Here is a 14,779-nt window from a genome sequence, read left to right on the forward strand (position 1 = left end):
GAATAAAGATTGATACCCTATTTTGACTTGGATAGGTGTGTGGCAAGATGAGTTTCTGTCAAACATAAAAGTAAGGAATAAGGAGAAATCTGGAGAACAGATATTGCACGAAGGCACACGGAGATTGTGTAGGAGTACTTATAGGATCTAATGAGGTACTGTAATAAGACGACAGGTGCAAGGAGAGGAAGAGTTCCTACATGAAACTCAGAGCAGAGATTATGTGAAGGTTATACAATAGAAAGTCTCTTATGCTCTTAATGAAAGACAACAGGCAAATATCTTTCCAATGCATGCAAGGATGGAAAGAGAGTTGTTGTGGAGGCATCTAATTGAGGGGGTGCAAATGCTTGTGATAGAACGTGACAGCCTATAAAAGATGAAGACATCAAAGAGAGTTGGTGTGGGTGGAGCTGTCAAACAGAAAGACGTAGAAGCTCCAAACATAGAAATCAAGATGGAGAATTGTGAGGAGTGTACCACAATGCTCTTTTTCTATATGATTAGTAGTAGTAATCTTTCTCATAGTCCACATAGTGGTAAAGAATTTTAGAGCCACTTTGATGCATCCTAGTTGAAGAAGGATGCGGCCGCTTATGAAAGGCGAAGACACATTAGACAAAAGGTGTATGGGCTCCAATATAAGCCTAGGTTCAAACCGTTACATGATAACGAGCGGAGACACCTCTGAAGAAGGTGTAAGGGTCATGATAGAAGCTCAATTACAGAACGTTCTAGAGCCAATGTGGTGGCTGGATATAAGTAGCCATGTATATAGCCAATGAAGTGGCTATGATGAGTATGAAGACAAATGCAGGATTGAATTTCATGAATATTAACCCCATGCTAAATGTCAATGAGCTAAAAGATATTTGTCTTGGACAATAAGTGGGTGACTTGTGAAGCATTAAGACGCGACTGTTATGTAGGAGAAGAGGGCTTGTGCAGGTTTTGAAAACAAGTTGACTCTTGTCAAGGTGATGAACTTAGTAATGACATTGTAATACTCAGAATATGAAGACAAATATGGATCAACCTTTGATGGGCTACCCTCACGGATAAAGGTGGAGCGCTACTTAGATTCTTGGACTAAGAGTGAAAGACTCATGTAGAAGTAAGACGCGATTCCTAAGGGGGAACATAGAGTAGACTCTTGGAAAAGCTCGTGATCATATTGAGATACTTAGATAATCACTATTGCACTTGAAAAGAGAAATTTTCGTTTGAGGGGGTTTGTAAGCCTTGGTGTGAGGCTTGGAAAATCATTCCAGACCGAGTATGATTGATATGCTCGAAGGAGAATGTTGTATCCCAGAGACAAGTGTTAACACTCTTCAAATGTGATGTGGAAGATTATCTGGTTGAAGATATCCTTTAGTGTAAGCAAGGGTGTGCTTTGATAACTTTGGTGATTGAAAGGTTTGGCAAGTACCCATAAACTTGCCCACAAACGCTCTTAGAATAGTAAGTTTGAAAGAGCTATAATATACAAATTTGTCCTAAAGAAGCAAGAGGATAATTGCCTATATAAATGTCAAAGAGGGTGATTGTTGGGATATTGTCATTAATGGTCAAAAACTTGTGCAACCTAGCCTAATAAGAAAGGTTGCTATTATCAAAAGGCTACAATGATAGTTGTACCAACTATTGAAAAAATGGTACAACCCATGTACTGTCACTATTTATGCCATAATTGATGGCCTCTTACCTTACTATTGATGCCTAAAAATAGAGGTATTATTTGAGAGTAAAGTGAGAGAGTGAGAGAGAGTGAAAAGAAGAGAAAGAGAGGTTGCCAAGGGCAGCAGTCCTGCTGCAATGTGCAGCAGCGCGTGTGAGAGCAATGAGAGTAGAGTTTGAATGAAATGATTCTCCTTCTCCATGTGTGTTGTAACCTTTTCTCTATCTATTTCTAATAATATTAATTTTCCCTATGCATGTAGATGGTTTGCCAAACTATGTTAAATATTATGTTAGTATGCTTAGTTTCTTATAAGCAATTACCTATGTATGTAGATAGTTTGTTAAACTATGTTAAATATTATGTTAGTATGCTTAGCTTCTTATAAGCAATTATAAGCACATCGACGTGGATTCTCCATTAATATCTTGATGTCAAGCTGTCAAGAAATAGTTTTTAATAGAAACCCAGGTATCACGGGCAAAGAAAGCAATTTCAGGGGAGATGCTATGCTTAAAAATCTCTAATGACATTGCAGCATTTATCCAGGAGACAAGAACGTGGTCAATTTACAGCCAAATAGCAAAATCTAGATTAATAATAAGTTGTAAGAAGTTTCAGTGATGGATTGAGAATGACTATGAGTGTCATCCACATGATCATAAACCCTATGACAATGAAGAATATTTGTGAAAAGATTTTGCCAGATAAGAAAGTTAGAGAAGTCTAGACTCTCTGGTGTATATTGTTTTATATTACTTCCACCAAACACTGCATGTGGTGTGTTTTTACAAGAGAGTGGTGCAGAAATCATAAGGACATGAATGAATGTGAATAAAGGAGCAGTAAGGGAATAAAATCTAGAAATTTCTTGTGAAGCTAGCCCTCTCAATTTTTATCATTTTTTGTTTTACTACAAACAATGTCTCTTCTATTGATTTTTTTTTTTAATTTTTCGTAATTTTAGTTTGCTTATTTACCTCGGAGAAGAGATTAATATTTACTTTTTATGTTACCATTCCTATGAAAAATATGTAATCATTTAATTAAGTAAAAGATTTCAGATGAAATTGACACAAAACATAAATCTTGGAGGCAAGTTGAAATTACCCTAATGAAAACGCTGAATCAACAGTAGCGGCGCCGCCGTCTCTGATTCGAAAGACTCAGAAGCAACAGGTTAGGTGACCCATGGCGTCGAATCGTCCCTGTCCAGTTCGAACCTTGACAGTCAAAGGGCCCCGATACTTGGGCAAACGTCCAGATTGCACTCAAATCAACAGCGATGGTTGACTTTAAGGCGGCTGCGTTCTTACTCAAAGGTAGCGACTACTTCTCATCAACCTTCAAAATATTTTCTCCCTCCAATAATTCACCAAACGCGGTGGATGGAAATTTATTCCCAAAACGAAAAGCACATTCTAACAAATACTGAGTGAAGGATCCAATTGAGAAACGTGAAAGGCATCAGGGACCGAAATTATAGATTGATTTGTCTTGGGAGTGAATTTAAAATAAGTACATAGATAGCTCGATTGAGGTTTCCTAGACTTTATCATCATTAGAACTCAATTGAGGTTTCCTAGACTTTATCATCATTAGCCTTAACCCTTAATTATTCGATTATTACCGAACTTAATTAGAAAGATAAGAAATATTTGTCCTGTTTATTTATTTCCCAGAGAAATCTCTGATTACACAGGGAAAAAAAGTTTTATTTTCAATTGTCTTGACTTTATGAGGTTGTTGTCTGATCCAACCGTCAGTGGTAATTACTTTCCCTTTGATCTCTCGATCTTTTTTCTTTTTCAATCTTAACATAAATTGTTTCTGTATTTATTAATATCATTTGCCTTATTTAGATATTTATTATAAATAAATAAAAAGCGAAGATGAGGGTAGCCAAGTCACAGGTATGGCAGCCATGCAAGAAGAAGAGATCTTGATCGATCAAAAACAGGATTTTCAGTTTTAGAGAGAGAAATTTAACTGGTCTAGTTAGAGAATGTCGTCTTCTAGAAGTGGTGGTGGTGGTGGGGGAGGAAGCGGAAGCAAGACACGTGTGGGGAGATACGAACTCGGAAGGACCCTCGGAGAAGGAAATTTTGCTAAGGTGAAATTCGCTAGGAACGTTAAGACGAAAGAGAATGTTGCCATCAAAATTCTCGATAAAGAGAATGTTCTTAAGCACAAAATGATCGGTCAGGTATTTATTCTTTACTTTTAATTTCATATAATTCTGTGAATCTGAAGTTTGTTTAATTAAATTGAAGGTATTTTTGTGTTAGTTTTAGTTTATGATTTTTTTTTCTGTTTGGTTACCGAGAAAATTTAATTGGAAAATCAAGAATTTCGGAAAAAGAAAAGAAAAGAAAGAGTAGTCAATTTGATTGGGGAGACATGTCGTTTGCTACATATTTATTTATTTTTATATTTTTTGCAGATTAAACGGGAGATTTCAACGATGAAGTTAATCAGACACCCTAATGTCGTCCGCATGTATGAGGTTGGAATTTTTTTTGGAATATTAATAAGCAAGTTGTTATCTTTCTTTTTATGTTATTTTTGTGATGTTGAAGTAGCTTGAGGAAAGATTACTGTTGTAGGTGATGGCGAGCAAGACCAAAATTTACATTGTTTTACAATTTGTGACGGGTGGTGAACTTTTCGACAAAATTGTAAGATTAATGTGTTTGAAATGAGTATGTTGAAATTGTTCTGCATGTTTTTGAGGAAGTCTTAACTCTTTCTATGGTTTTTGTGCTATTTTTCTTGAGTTAGGCAAGTAAGGGGAGGTTGAAAGAGGATGAAGCCAGAAAGTATTTTCAACAACTTATCTGTGCTGTAGATTACTGCCACAGCAGAGGTGTATACCATAGGGATCTGAAGGTGTGATTTTGTTGCCTTGATTCTTGTTCTAATGCTAAAATGAGAATGACCCCCTTAGATTTCTTCAGTTAAGCTGATGGATTAATCTCTTATAGTTTCGGTAATAAACTAAGTTTGTGACATGCGGTTTTAAACTACAGCCTGAAAATCTGCTAATGGATGCTGACGGGGTTCTTAAAGTTTCGGATTTTGGATTGAGTGCACTACCTCAGCAAGTTAGAGTATGTTAATTTCTGACTCGAGAACTCTGTGCTATGGTCAATTACTGTCCATTTCAGAAGAATTTCTAATTGTTTATCTTTTATTTCTCCTCCAGCTTCATTTCAGAAGAATTCCTAATTGTTTATCTTTTATTTCTCCTCCAGGAAGATGGGTTACTTCACACAACGTGTGGAACACCAAATTATGTTGCTCCGGAGGTGTGTGGCTTTTCCTGCAACCAGTAATTCTTAAAGCTTCAACCATTTATGCTCTTTTATTTATTCCTTGGCGTTTCACCTTGCTAGGTGATCAACAATAAGGGCTATGATGGTGCCAAGGCAGATTTATGGTCATGTGGCGTGATTCTTTTTGTCTTGATGGCTGGCTACTTACCTTTTGAAGAAGCCAACCTGATGGCACTATATAAAAAGGTGATTGTTTCTGTTCCTTCTGGTCGCTTTGTATGCACACACCCATCTTCATTTTGCTGGCTGTGCCTGTATAAAATGCTAGAGCGAGTTTTAATTTATTTACCTATTGATTTTATCGTTTTGACCTGAAAATGGTTGAGTATAAAAGATCTTCAAGATCTCTTAAACCCTTGTAGAACCTAATCTATGAAAATGTTGAACTATTATCAACTATTATGATTGGGAAGTTAACCATAATTTTGTAAGTTAAAAAATCAATTATGTATGGGTGGAGTTGTGCCATGGCAAGTATGACTTGGAAAATGAAGACCCTAAATTCTTCTTGGATTTGGCTCATTCAATGTAAGAATGAGGTTGAGAGAGCTATCAGACAAGCCAATCATCAAGTTGTGATTATTTTGCAAAATGTCATGATCGCTAGTACAGTTTATGCCATTGACATATTCTTACAAGCCGTCCACAAAATCTGAGAGCATGTGTGAAAAACTCAAATAGGGAATTGAATGGCAGGTTGATATCTGATTCTGGTTTGTAAAACAGAACTTTATCGTGGACCCATGGTTTGCAATCAGATCCTTTGTGCATGTCTGCTTTTGTAAACCTCTTCTGTTGCTGTCTAAGATTAGCTAAATGTGGTATTGGTGTATTCAGCAGTGCCTAAATGGATGGAACTTTATTGTATTTTAATTTGGCTAAATACAGTTTACGTTTGACTGCAGATATTCAAGGCTGACTTCACGTGTCCTCCATGGTTCTCCTCAAGTGCAAAGAAACTAATCAAAAGGATTCTTGACCCTAATCCCTCGACAGTTTGCCCCCGCACTTCCCTTCATATAAATTTATTGCACTTCTTTCCTTCTCTAGAATGATGCATTGTAATATTAGGTACTTGTCAACTTACTGTACATGCTAATGGTATTGAACAGCGTATCACCATTGCCGAGCTTATTGAAAATGAATGGTTTAAGAAAGGATATAAGCCACCTGCTTTTGAACAAGCTAATGTTAGTCTCGACGATGTGAACTCTGTCTTCAATGAATCAGTGGTAATTCTTGTGGTTCACTTGTGCATCATGCTTTCAATCTTAGTGCACCACTTGTGGGTTTGTACTTGATGTTCCTCTTGGTTAACAGGATTCTCAAAACCTAGTTGTGGAGAGGCGAGAAGAAGGGTTTATAGGGCCTATGGCTCCTGTAACCATGAATGCATTTGAACTCATCTCTACCTCTCAGGGTCTTAACCTTAGTAGTCTTTTTGAGAAACAAATGGTATGTTTGAACTTTTTGCCGTTCTCTGTAAATGAAGCCAAAATCTGTAAAATGTTAGAAGTTGAGAGCCTGACAGTTTGTCACATTTGTTGGCATTGAGATTTCAATTTAAAATTATTCCATGGATTGATGGTTGAATACTCTTTAGTATTATACACACGAACTTTTATTATTTAAAACCATGTCTTAGATCATTTTCCTACTTTGTTCCAATATTTAGCCTGCTCAATTTTGTGAAATAGTTGCCGAGCAAAAATCAGAAATAACTTCTATGTTTCCAGTGCAAGTTTTTTTTTTTTTGAAATATCATAGTTTAATGAGCCATGCCATTTGCTTGAATATGCAGTTATCTTTGAGTTTCACAACTATGAACTCAAGAGACTTTCTTTTCCTATGGAATATAGGGGCTTGTTAAACGGGAATCAAGATTCACATCCAAACATTCTGCTAGTGAGATAATCTCAAAAATTGAAGCAGCAGCAGCGCCTTTGGGTTTTGATGTTAAGAAAAATAACTTCAAGGTTTGATAACACTCCCTTCAATAAATGAAAATTTTAAGTGGAATTTTTAATTCATGTTTAGCAAGATTCCTGCAGTCTTTTTGCATCCAACTTGTCATGTCTGTAAGGTTTTCATCAAGTTGTCTTCAAACTTGAATCCTGAAAGATTTAAGTGAATTGAATATCCTTTTCTGGTCCTTTCACCTTCGTAAGTGAATTGGATTTTTCAATATTTGCCTTTTTTCTATATGGTTCAGTGGACTCCGCATTTTATGTGCTTGAGAAAAGAGGATGTCTTCAGAACTTTGATCTTATTAGGCAGTCAACTGTTAAATTATTGTTTCTGCTGAAACAGCTCTTCTGTTTCAAATTGCAGATGAAGCTTCAAGGGGATAAGGATGGGCGTAAGGGTCGTCTATCTGTTGCAACAGAGGTATGTCTTCAGGAAATGATTTCCGCTACAAACTTGTCTGTAGTAGTTTGAGCTGGGTGTAAGATTTCTCTATCTTTCAGATCTTTGAAGTGGCCCCTTCTCTTTACATGGTCGAGGTTCGCAAGTCTGGTGGAGATACCCTGGAATTTCACAAGGTATGGCCTTTAAATACTGGTGCTTTTCTGGCAATTAAAACAGTAATGAATAATTTCTCCTCCATCAAAGAATGTCTGGTCTCTGTATTCTTTTACATCAATCAGTTGATGCCTGTGCAGTTAGGTCATGTGTGTAACCCATGGTTTGGCTGCAAACTGAATGGAGCTGTTCTTGAAAAGTACATATTTAGCTGGTTTGCTTATTTAAGTGTTCATGCAAAACAATTATGACAAAATGAAGCTTTTAGTAAAAAGAGAGGCTTGACTGGGAGGGGTACTTGAGATACTCAACCACAGTTGATGGTGTACACATTGATGCCAAGAACTAGCCAATAACTGCATCATTTGTGATTCAACTTTTCCCATTTCATGTTCCAGTTATTATTACCATTACTGAAACAAAAAACATGCTTCTGGAATTATACATTCCTGGGCCAAGTTGAATTAAAAATGATTTCCACGCTCAAGGCAAAGTTAAAATGTTCACTATAGCATTGGTAGCTCAAGAGTAAGGCCAAGCTAAATTCATTTGCATGTTTTATGGGACATGTAATCTCTTGGAGTCTGCTGAAGGCTTGATTTGTGTGTCTGCTCTTATAGGGTGGACTTAACGGGCCATAAAAAAACATAGCTGCCTCCACTGGCATTGTTGCTCCATCAATTGTATTATTAGTTAATTCCTCCTTTTATCCTTAATTGCTATGAGGTCTGATTTTGAATTCAACTGGTTTAAATGACAGTTTTACAAGAACCTCTCAACTGGACTGAAAGACATCGTATGGAAAACAATTGATGAAGAAAAGGAGGAAGAAGAGGCAGCGCCAAATGGTCAGTATTCATTAATTGTATGTTAAGTGCAGTCTTTCCGGGCTTGTAATATTGAGTCTCTGAAATTTTTTATTCCCTGGAGACTCTGTATACAGAACCAAATTTTCTGGAAAAAAAATTGACCTGTGCACAGCATTCTGTAAAATGATTGGAAAACTATTTTCTTCTCTCCTGTTATTTTAGCATCGAACCTGTTAGATAATATTTGTGCTTCTTAATATGCTGTCTGATTTGTGACTTGGAGATACATGGACCCTGAATTCAACATCCTATGCGAGGAAAAATATTTTAGGAAGGGCAATAATTTCTTACTCCTTAGGAAGTTACCTAATTCCCTTAGGCTTTACCCTTTCTGATTCTCTTTACAATTACCTTCACACCTCATACGTGTCCAATACAGTTTGTAGCCTGCCAACACTAGCCATGTCTCTGATTTTCCTCCTTTCTTTTTCATTCTTCTTTGCTTTCTTCAATAATTCTCCTCTCTTTTCCATCACCTTATCTCTTCATATAAAAATAGAAATCTCTCATGTCCTTGTTTTACAAAGACATTTGATTGAAAACTCACTTCTTTTTTCATAATTTAATTGCGTTTTTTATCATGAATTTCCAAACACCAATCAACAACAACATCAATTCAATGCAACATTCAAAAGAGGGGGGGTTTGGTGTATATGTTTCTGAGAGATTTTAAGCATTACAATGGGAAGAAGGAAGAAATTATTGAAGAGAAAATCTTAATTAAAGAAAAAGTAGAGGGGAAGTGACATCAGATGTTTTAGGCGCACACTTGTGCGCCAGAGGTATATGAAAGTTATTGTGATTTTAGATGGGTTCCATATCATGGAAGCAGGGGAATTAGTGTCCATTTTTGTAGCACTCGGGTCTTTAATATTGCAAAAATAAAATTAAAAAAACAGTTTTAACTTCTTTAGGTTAGCCAGGTTTCAGTATGCATTTGCTTTTGTTCCTCCCCTAATCGTGTACAAGCATTAAGTTTTGAATATCTTTTTCTCTGCAGGTGTTGCTCAGGTTACAACTCAATAACTGGGTTTTTTTTTTTTCCCACTTGTAAAATCCAAATGTTGATTATTCAACCGGCTGTGGCCTGGTGGTAGTGTTTTTCTTCTTTCCTTTCCTCATGAATGATATGAAGGTTAATGGGCGGAACATAATGTAGCTTTCATTGACGTGTTCCTTGTGCCCAGAACAAGCTCTTTCATGCCTACGTAGGCGTGGTCTTGTCCAAACTTTTATATATAACTGGGCTTGGTGGGTTTTTCTCCAAACTGTGAATGTATCAGAACCCTCGGCCTCGTTCGGTTTAAAACAAAGTTTTTCTATTATGTATGTTATCTCCCTTGTTTCCAATTGGATGCTCCCAGATTCTCTTCTTGATTGAATATCTCTTTTTTTATTCCATGTGATGATAAAAGTAAGAACAATAAATATCAATATTTTTTGTGGAGAGCAAAAGCATCATTCTCTCTACTAATGACACAATGATTGAAACCAACAATGAATGCTAAACTTGTATTATTTCTATTCTACCAACAAGCACAACAACAAACGATTTAATTTTTTAGGTTTTTTTATCATTATTTTTAGGTATTTTTTGTCATTACACAATTATTTATAAGATAAGCTAATGTGATCAAGAGATATTTTGAGTTATTAAATAAACATTCAGACTATTCAAGTTCATTCAATAGCTTGTAGTTCATCCAATAGTGAATAATTTATGATTCTAAAATGCTGATTGATGTGGTTTTTGTTTTGGTCCTTTGACTTGATGGAGTCTCTTTTGGTCCTCCAATATAAAGCTTTCAATTTTCGAAGAGATCCTTGGTTCCATCGTCCGAGAGAGCCTCTGGGTCGGAGAAATGGATGAGAGAGAGAGTAGATGGAGCAACGATTTTTAACATGGAATAAGCCTATTTTAACCTTTAATTGATAAAGCATAGCTCTCCGAGCCAATTGGAGCTTTTAGGAGTTTATAAGTGGCTTCAAAAAATGAAGAAGACTTGAGCTTTGTTGTACAAATAGGTTTTGAAAATATTTTGGATGATTTGTTGTATGAACAAATATTAAAAATGGACTTCGAGATATCATTGCATGTTTCTCTCTTTCCTTCCTTCGTTTTTGTGGGGAGAGTTTAGCTCCCTTGGGTTGATATGGTGTTTGAAAGTATAATTGTAATTTTTTTATTTAAAAATATATTAAAATAATATTTTTAAAAAAATTATTTTTCACACTCATATATAAAAAAATCTGAAAACATAAAAAAAATTAATTTTAAATAAAAAAATAAAATAATTTTAAATTTTTTAAAAACACTTTTAAAACACAAAAATAAACAAACCAATTCCCTTTCCTCACTCCTTTTGCTTTCCTTTTCTAATTCTTCTTTTCTTTGACTTTCCTCCGATATCCTTTGTTTTTTCCCAGTATTTAAAAAATAAATTAACGTTTTATTTCTTAAGTATAAATAGAATTAGGTTAAAGCTTTTTCATATAAATCATAATAGTGTTTGCTAATAAATTTATGAAAACATGAGATTTTCATATGGGTTGAGGATTTCTTATAATAATAAATTCTTTCTTATTAATAATTTATGTAACACAACTTGTTTTCTGTAAAATATATTTGGATTCTTTGGAAATTACTAAATTAAAAATGTTAAATAAATAATATTGAAGTGTTTGATAATATATATGGTAGTGGATCATCCAAAAGTTCTTATATACTTGAAATGTCTGATGCCCAGAATATATATATCTGCTGTCCTCGACTTGTCATTTCACAAGATGTGCGGTATACTTTTTATCCACCAAATAGCTGAAAATCCATGTTACCATTTTTTCCAACTAAAAGAACCCATTTTCAAACATTGTTTCACTTTTTTTTTTAAATAGTCTATAGGACTATAAGAACCATCTATGGTCTTAAATTTGAAAGATTTCGGTTAAAAAATATAAATCAGCCTGAATTAAAAAAATTTCAAAATCTTATCTATATTTTTCAATAAAAATGAGAGTCAAATAACATGTTAATGGAACTCCTCTCGTAAAAAACACTTACTGACATAAATCTTTTTGTTGGCCATAATCATAGCTAACCAAAAATTATTTATCCTTCATCGTTTTTCTGCAACTTCTTCTTCTTCTTCTTTTTCAATAAAAATATTGCAAAAAATGAGAAAAAAATGAATTTTAGGTTAAAAATAAAATTTCAAAAACCACAAGGACATAAAAGAAATAAACAAAAAAGTAGAAAGACCTAAGTGAACTTTTTCAGGCCAACTTGTTATTGCCTATTTAATGTCCCTGTCTTTTGCACTTTAAACTAAATAAACTAGATTTGGAGCTTCTTTCTGATGAGTATCTGTTGACAAAATGTCGAGAGAATGGGTTGAGGAACATTCACCTACTTTCATGGCTGGAGCATGTTGAAAGTAAATCTAATTTTGATTATAAGAAACAAAGGAACCAGTCTACCAGTGGAGAACTGGTCGACTGACTGAAATAAGTTAAATTAGTTGATTGGTTTAGAAACAGTTGATGAATTCAGTTGACAGAATATCATTCCTATTTATATTAGAATTTTCTTATATTAGTTTAATTCCTTGATTGTGTAGGATTTTATGCCTATTTGTTTTTTTTTGTAATTCATCACAATGAATAAGCATAGAAGAGAGAGAATAACTAAGAGAGCTTAGAGATAAATAATTAATAAAAGTATATCTTCCTCTCTGTCTTGAGTTTTTAACTTTGCATTACTGTTTTTGATCTTATACCTCACATATTGTTCTTTCAATAGGTGGAATCAGAGCTTGTATTTGATTATTTAACATGACAAATTCTAACTTTCCATTTCAATGTCCTAGGATGGCAAAGGATAACTATGAAACTTGGTGTATTTGGGTAAAAGCTTGGCTAAATTACTAAAATGTATAAGAGATAGTTGAAAAATGTTCTGAGGAGCCTATAAATGGAGCAACGTTGACTCCAGCTCAAAAGAAGGCCATGTAAAAGGCATAAATAAATGATCAACAAGCACTAACAATCATTCATCAATGTCTAGATGATGTCGCTTTTAATATAATGGTCAACGTAACCATTGTCAAACAAGTATGAGAAGTTATACAAGAATCAAACCAAAAGGATGACAATACAATAATAATATGTCTATAAAAGCTACGCAGTGACTTTGAAAAATTACATATGCTTGAATAAGAGATTATTTCAGAATACTTTGCAAGAGTATTGACCATATACAATCAAATAAAAAGATACAGAGAGAAGATGGAAGAGACATGTAGGAGAAAAAACCCTATGCTTGCAGCAAAAGAAATTTCATTATATTGTAATCGCAATAAAAAAGTCATAAAATATGGATTTTCTTACAATTCAAGGTCTCATGGGGAAATTACAAACACGTGAGAAAAAAGTCAATGAGATTCAAGAAGATATAGGTGGATAAGCACTTTTTTTAAAGCAAGATGATTCTGGGTATTCTTAAAGGGGTAAAGGATATGGACAAATCAAAAGAAGAAGCTAGAATATTTAAAAGAGGAGGTTGTGCCAGCCTTAACAGGTCAACTAGGTGACCACATTAAGCAAATTGATTGATTGATTACATTGACTATGGCAATCTGAAATTCATATTTGACAAATCAAAAGTTAAATGCTATAATTATGAAAAGGTAGGTCATTATAATAGGGATTGGTAGAGTCCAACCAAGAGGGTTGGGGAGAATGCAAATCTAATGATTGAAGAGGAGAAGGAAATCACCTATTACTAGTGCATGATAAGATAATGCAAAACAAAGAGAACATGTGATATCTAGACAATAGAGCTAATAACCATATATGTTGATGCAAAGATATATTCATAGAGCTTGATGAAGCAATTAGAGGTAATGTCCCATTTGTGGATGATTTAAAGGTTTCCATTAAAGGAAAATGTATGATTTTGATTAAAATTAAAAAATTAAAAGCCATTAATTTATTGGTGATGTCTATTATATACTAAAGATGAAAAGCAATATGTTGAGCTTATGACAACTGTTAGAGAAAGGGTATGAGATTAAATTGAAAGATCGAACTTTGATATTACTTGACATTAAAAAAGCTACAATTATAAAGATAGTCATGATAAAAGAATAGAATGTTCTTGCTAAGCATACAGATAAATATGCCTAAATATATATGTAAAGAATAAGACTTGACTTTGGCATATGAGACTTAAGCATGTAAACTTTAGTACTTCATTAAGTCCACCAAGAAAGATGAGAAGGCTTGATGACTTATATGAGGTAACTAATCCAATTGTTTATGATGTAACATTATATTATCACCTTACTATATATGATCCTATAATGTTTGAAAAAGAAGTAAATGATGCAAAATGAAGACTTTTTATTGATGAGGAGATTTCAATTGAAAAGAATAACACATAGAAATTGGTTCCTAGACCAAATAGATAGAAACCAATAGGTTTCAAATGGATCTACAAAGAAAAGAAGAATGTTAAAGGAGAGATGGAGTGATATAAGACAAGGTTGATGGTAAATGACTATAGTTAAAAGTATGAGATTGACTATGATGAGATTTTTGCTCTTGTTACTAGATTGGAGACCATTTGATTAATCATCATTACTGTTACCTAATATAGATGGAGAATCTATCAAATCGATATCAAATTAGCCTTTCTTGAAAAAGAGTTTTACAATGAGCAATATATGAGATATGAAGTGAAGGGATATAAAAACAATGTATTAAAGTTGGAGAAAGCCTTGTATGGATTAAAGTAAACCCCAAGAGCTTGGAATAGTCACATTGATGGATATTTATTAAAGAATAGATTTGTTAAATGCCCACATGAATATGCTATCTATATGAAGATCAAATAGAGCGGTGATACTCTCATTGTATATTTATATATGGATGACTTAATCTTTATAGAAAATAATCCAAAGATGTTTGGAGACTTTAAGCAAGCAATAATCAAGGAGTTTAGGACGACATATATTGGTCTCATATCCTGTTACTTAGGGATTGAGATCAAATAAGGAGGAGATTGAATCTTTATGAATTAAGAGAAGTTTGCAAGGGAGGTTCTCAAGAAGTTCAAAATGAAGGATTGTGCAAGAGTAAATACTCCGGTTGATTGTAGAGTAAAGATGTCAAAGAATAATGAAGGAGAGAAGATAAACTTTATAACATTCAAGAGCTTAGTTGGGAGTTTGAGATATTTGACATGCACTCGTCCAAATATTATTTTTGAAGTAGGACTTATGAGTAGATTTATGAAGACACCAACCATGACATACTTCAAAGAATTGAAGTGAAATCTTCAATATATCAAATTTATTATTGATTTTGGTTTG

At 34.1% G+C, this 14,779-nt stretch overlaps 1 protein-coding gene across 5 annotated transcripts; it reads left to right on the forward strand.

Annotated features, from left to right (window-relative positions):
- The first annotated feature begins 3,289 nt into the window (after positions 1 to 3,289).
- Positions 3,290 to 9,758, forward strand: CIPK25 (CBL-interacting serine/threonine-protein kinase 23-like). Of its 5 annotated transcripts, XM_011019581.1 has the most exons (16): positions 3,290 to 3,887; positions 4,125 to 4,187; positions 4,288 to 4,359; positions 4,463 to 4,570; positions 4,711 to 4,791; positions 4,936 to 4,989; positions 5,077 to 5,202; positions 5,922 to 6,011; positions 6,129 to 6,248; positions 6,337 to 6,471; positions 6,876 to 6,992; positions 7,348 to 7,404; positions 7,485 to 7,559; positions 8,300 to 8,387; positions 9,409 to 9,479; positions 9,510 to 9,758. In XM_011019581.1, exons 1-15 carry the CDS (start codon positions 3,687 to 3,689, stop codon positions 9,432 to 9,434), a joined length of 1,413 nt encoding a protein of 470 aa, XP_011017883.1. In that variant the 5' UTR covers positions 3,290 to 3,686; the 3' UTR covers positions 9,435 to 9,479; positions 9,510 to 9,758.
- Positions 9,759 to 14,779: the final 5,021 nt, after the last annotated feature.

Source organism: Populus euphratica, unplaced genomic scaffold, assembly GCF_000495115.2.
Source record: "Populus euphratica unplaced genomic scaffold, PopEup_1.0 scaffold31.1, whole genome shotgun sequence".
Lineage (NCBI taxonomy): Eukaryota > Viridiplantae > Streptophyta > Magnoliopsida > Malpighiales > Salicaceae > Populus > Populus euphratica.

Coding starts and splice junctions, on each gene's coding strand:
- CIPK25 (XM_011019580.1), top strand. CDS start 3,687: ATGTCGTCTTCTAGAAGTGGTGGTGGTGGTGGGGGAGGAAGCGGAAGC. Junction 6,012..6,128: donor TTGACCCTAATCCCTCGACA/GTTTGCCCCCGC, acceptor GGTATTGAACAG/CGTATCACCATTGCCGAGCT. Junction 6,472..6,875: donor GTCTTTTTGAGAAACAAATG/GTATGTTTGAAC, acceptor TATGGAATATAG/GGGCTTGTTAAACGGGAATC.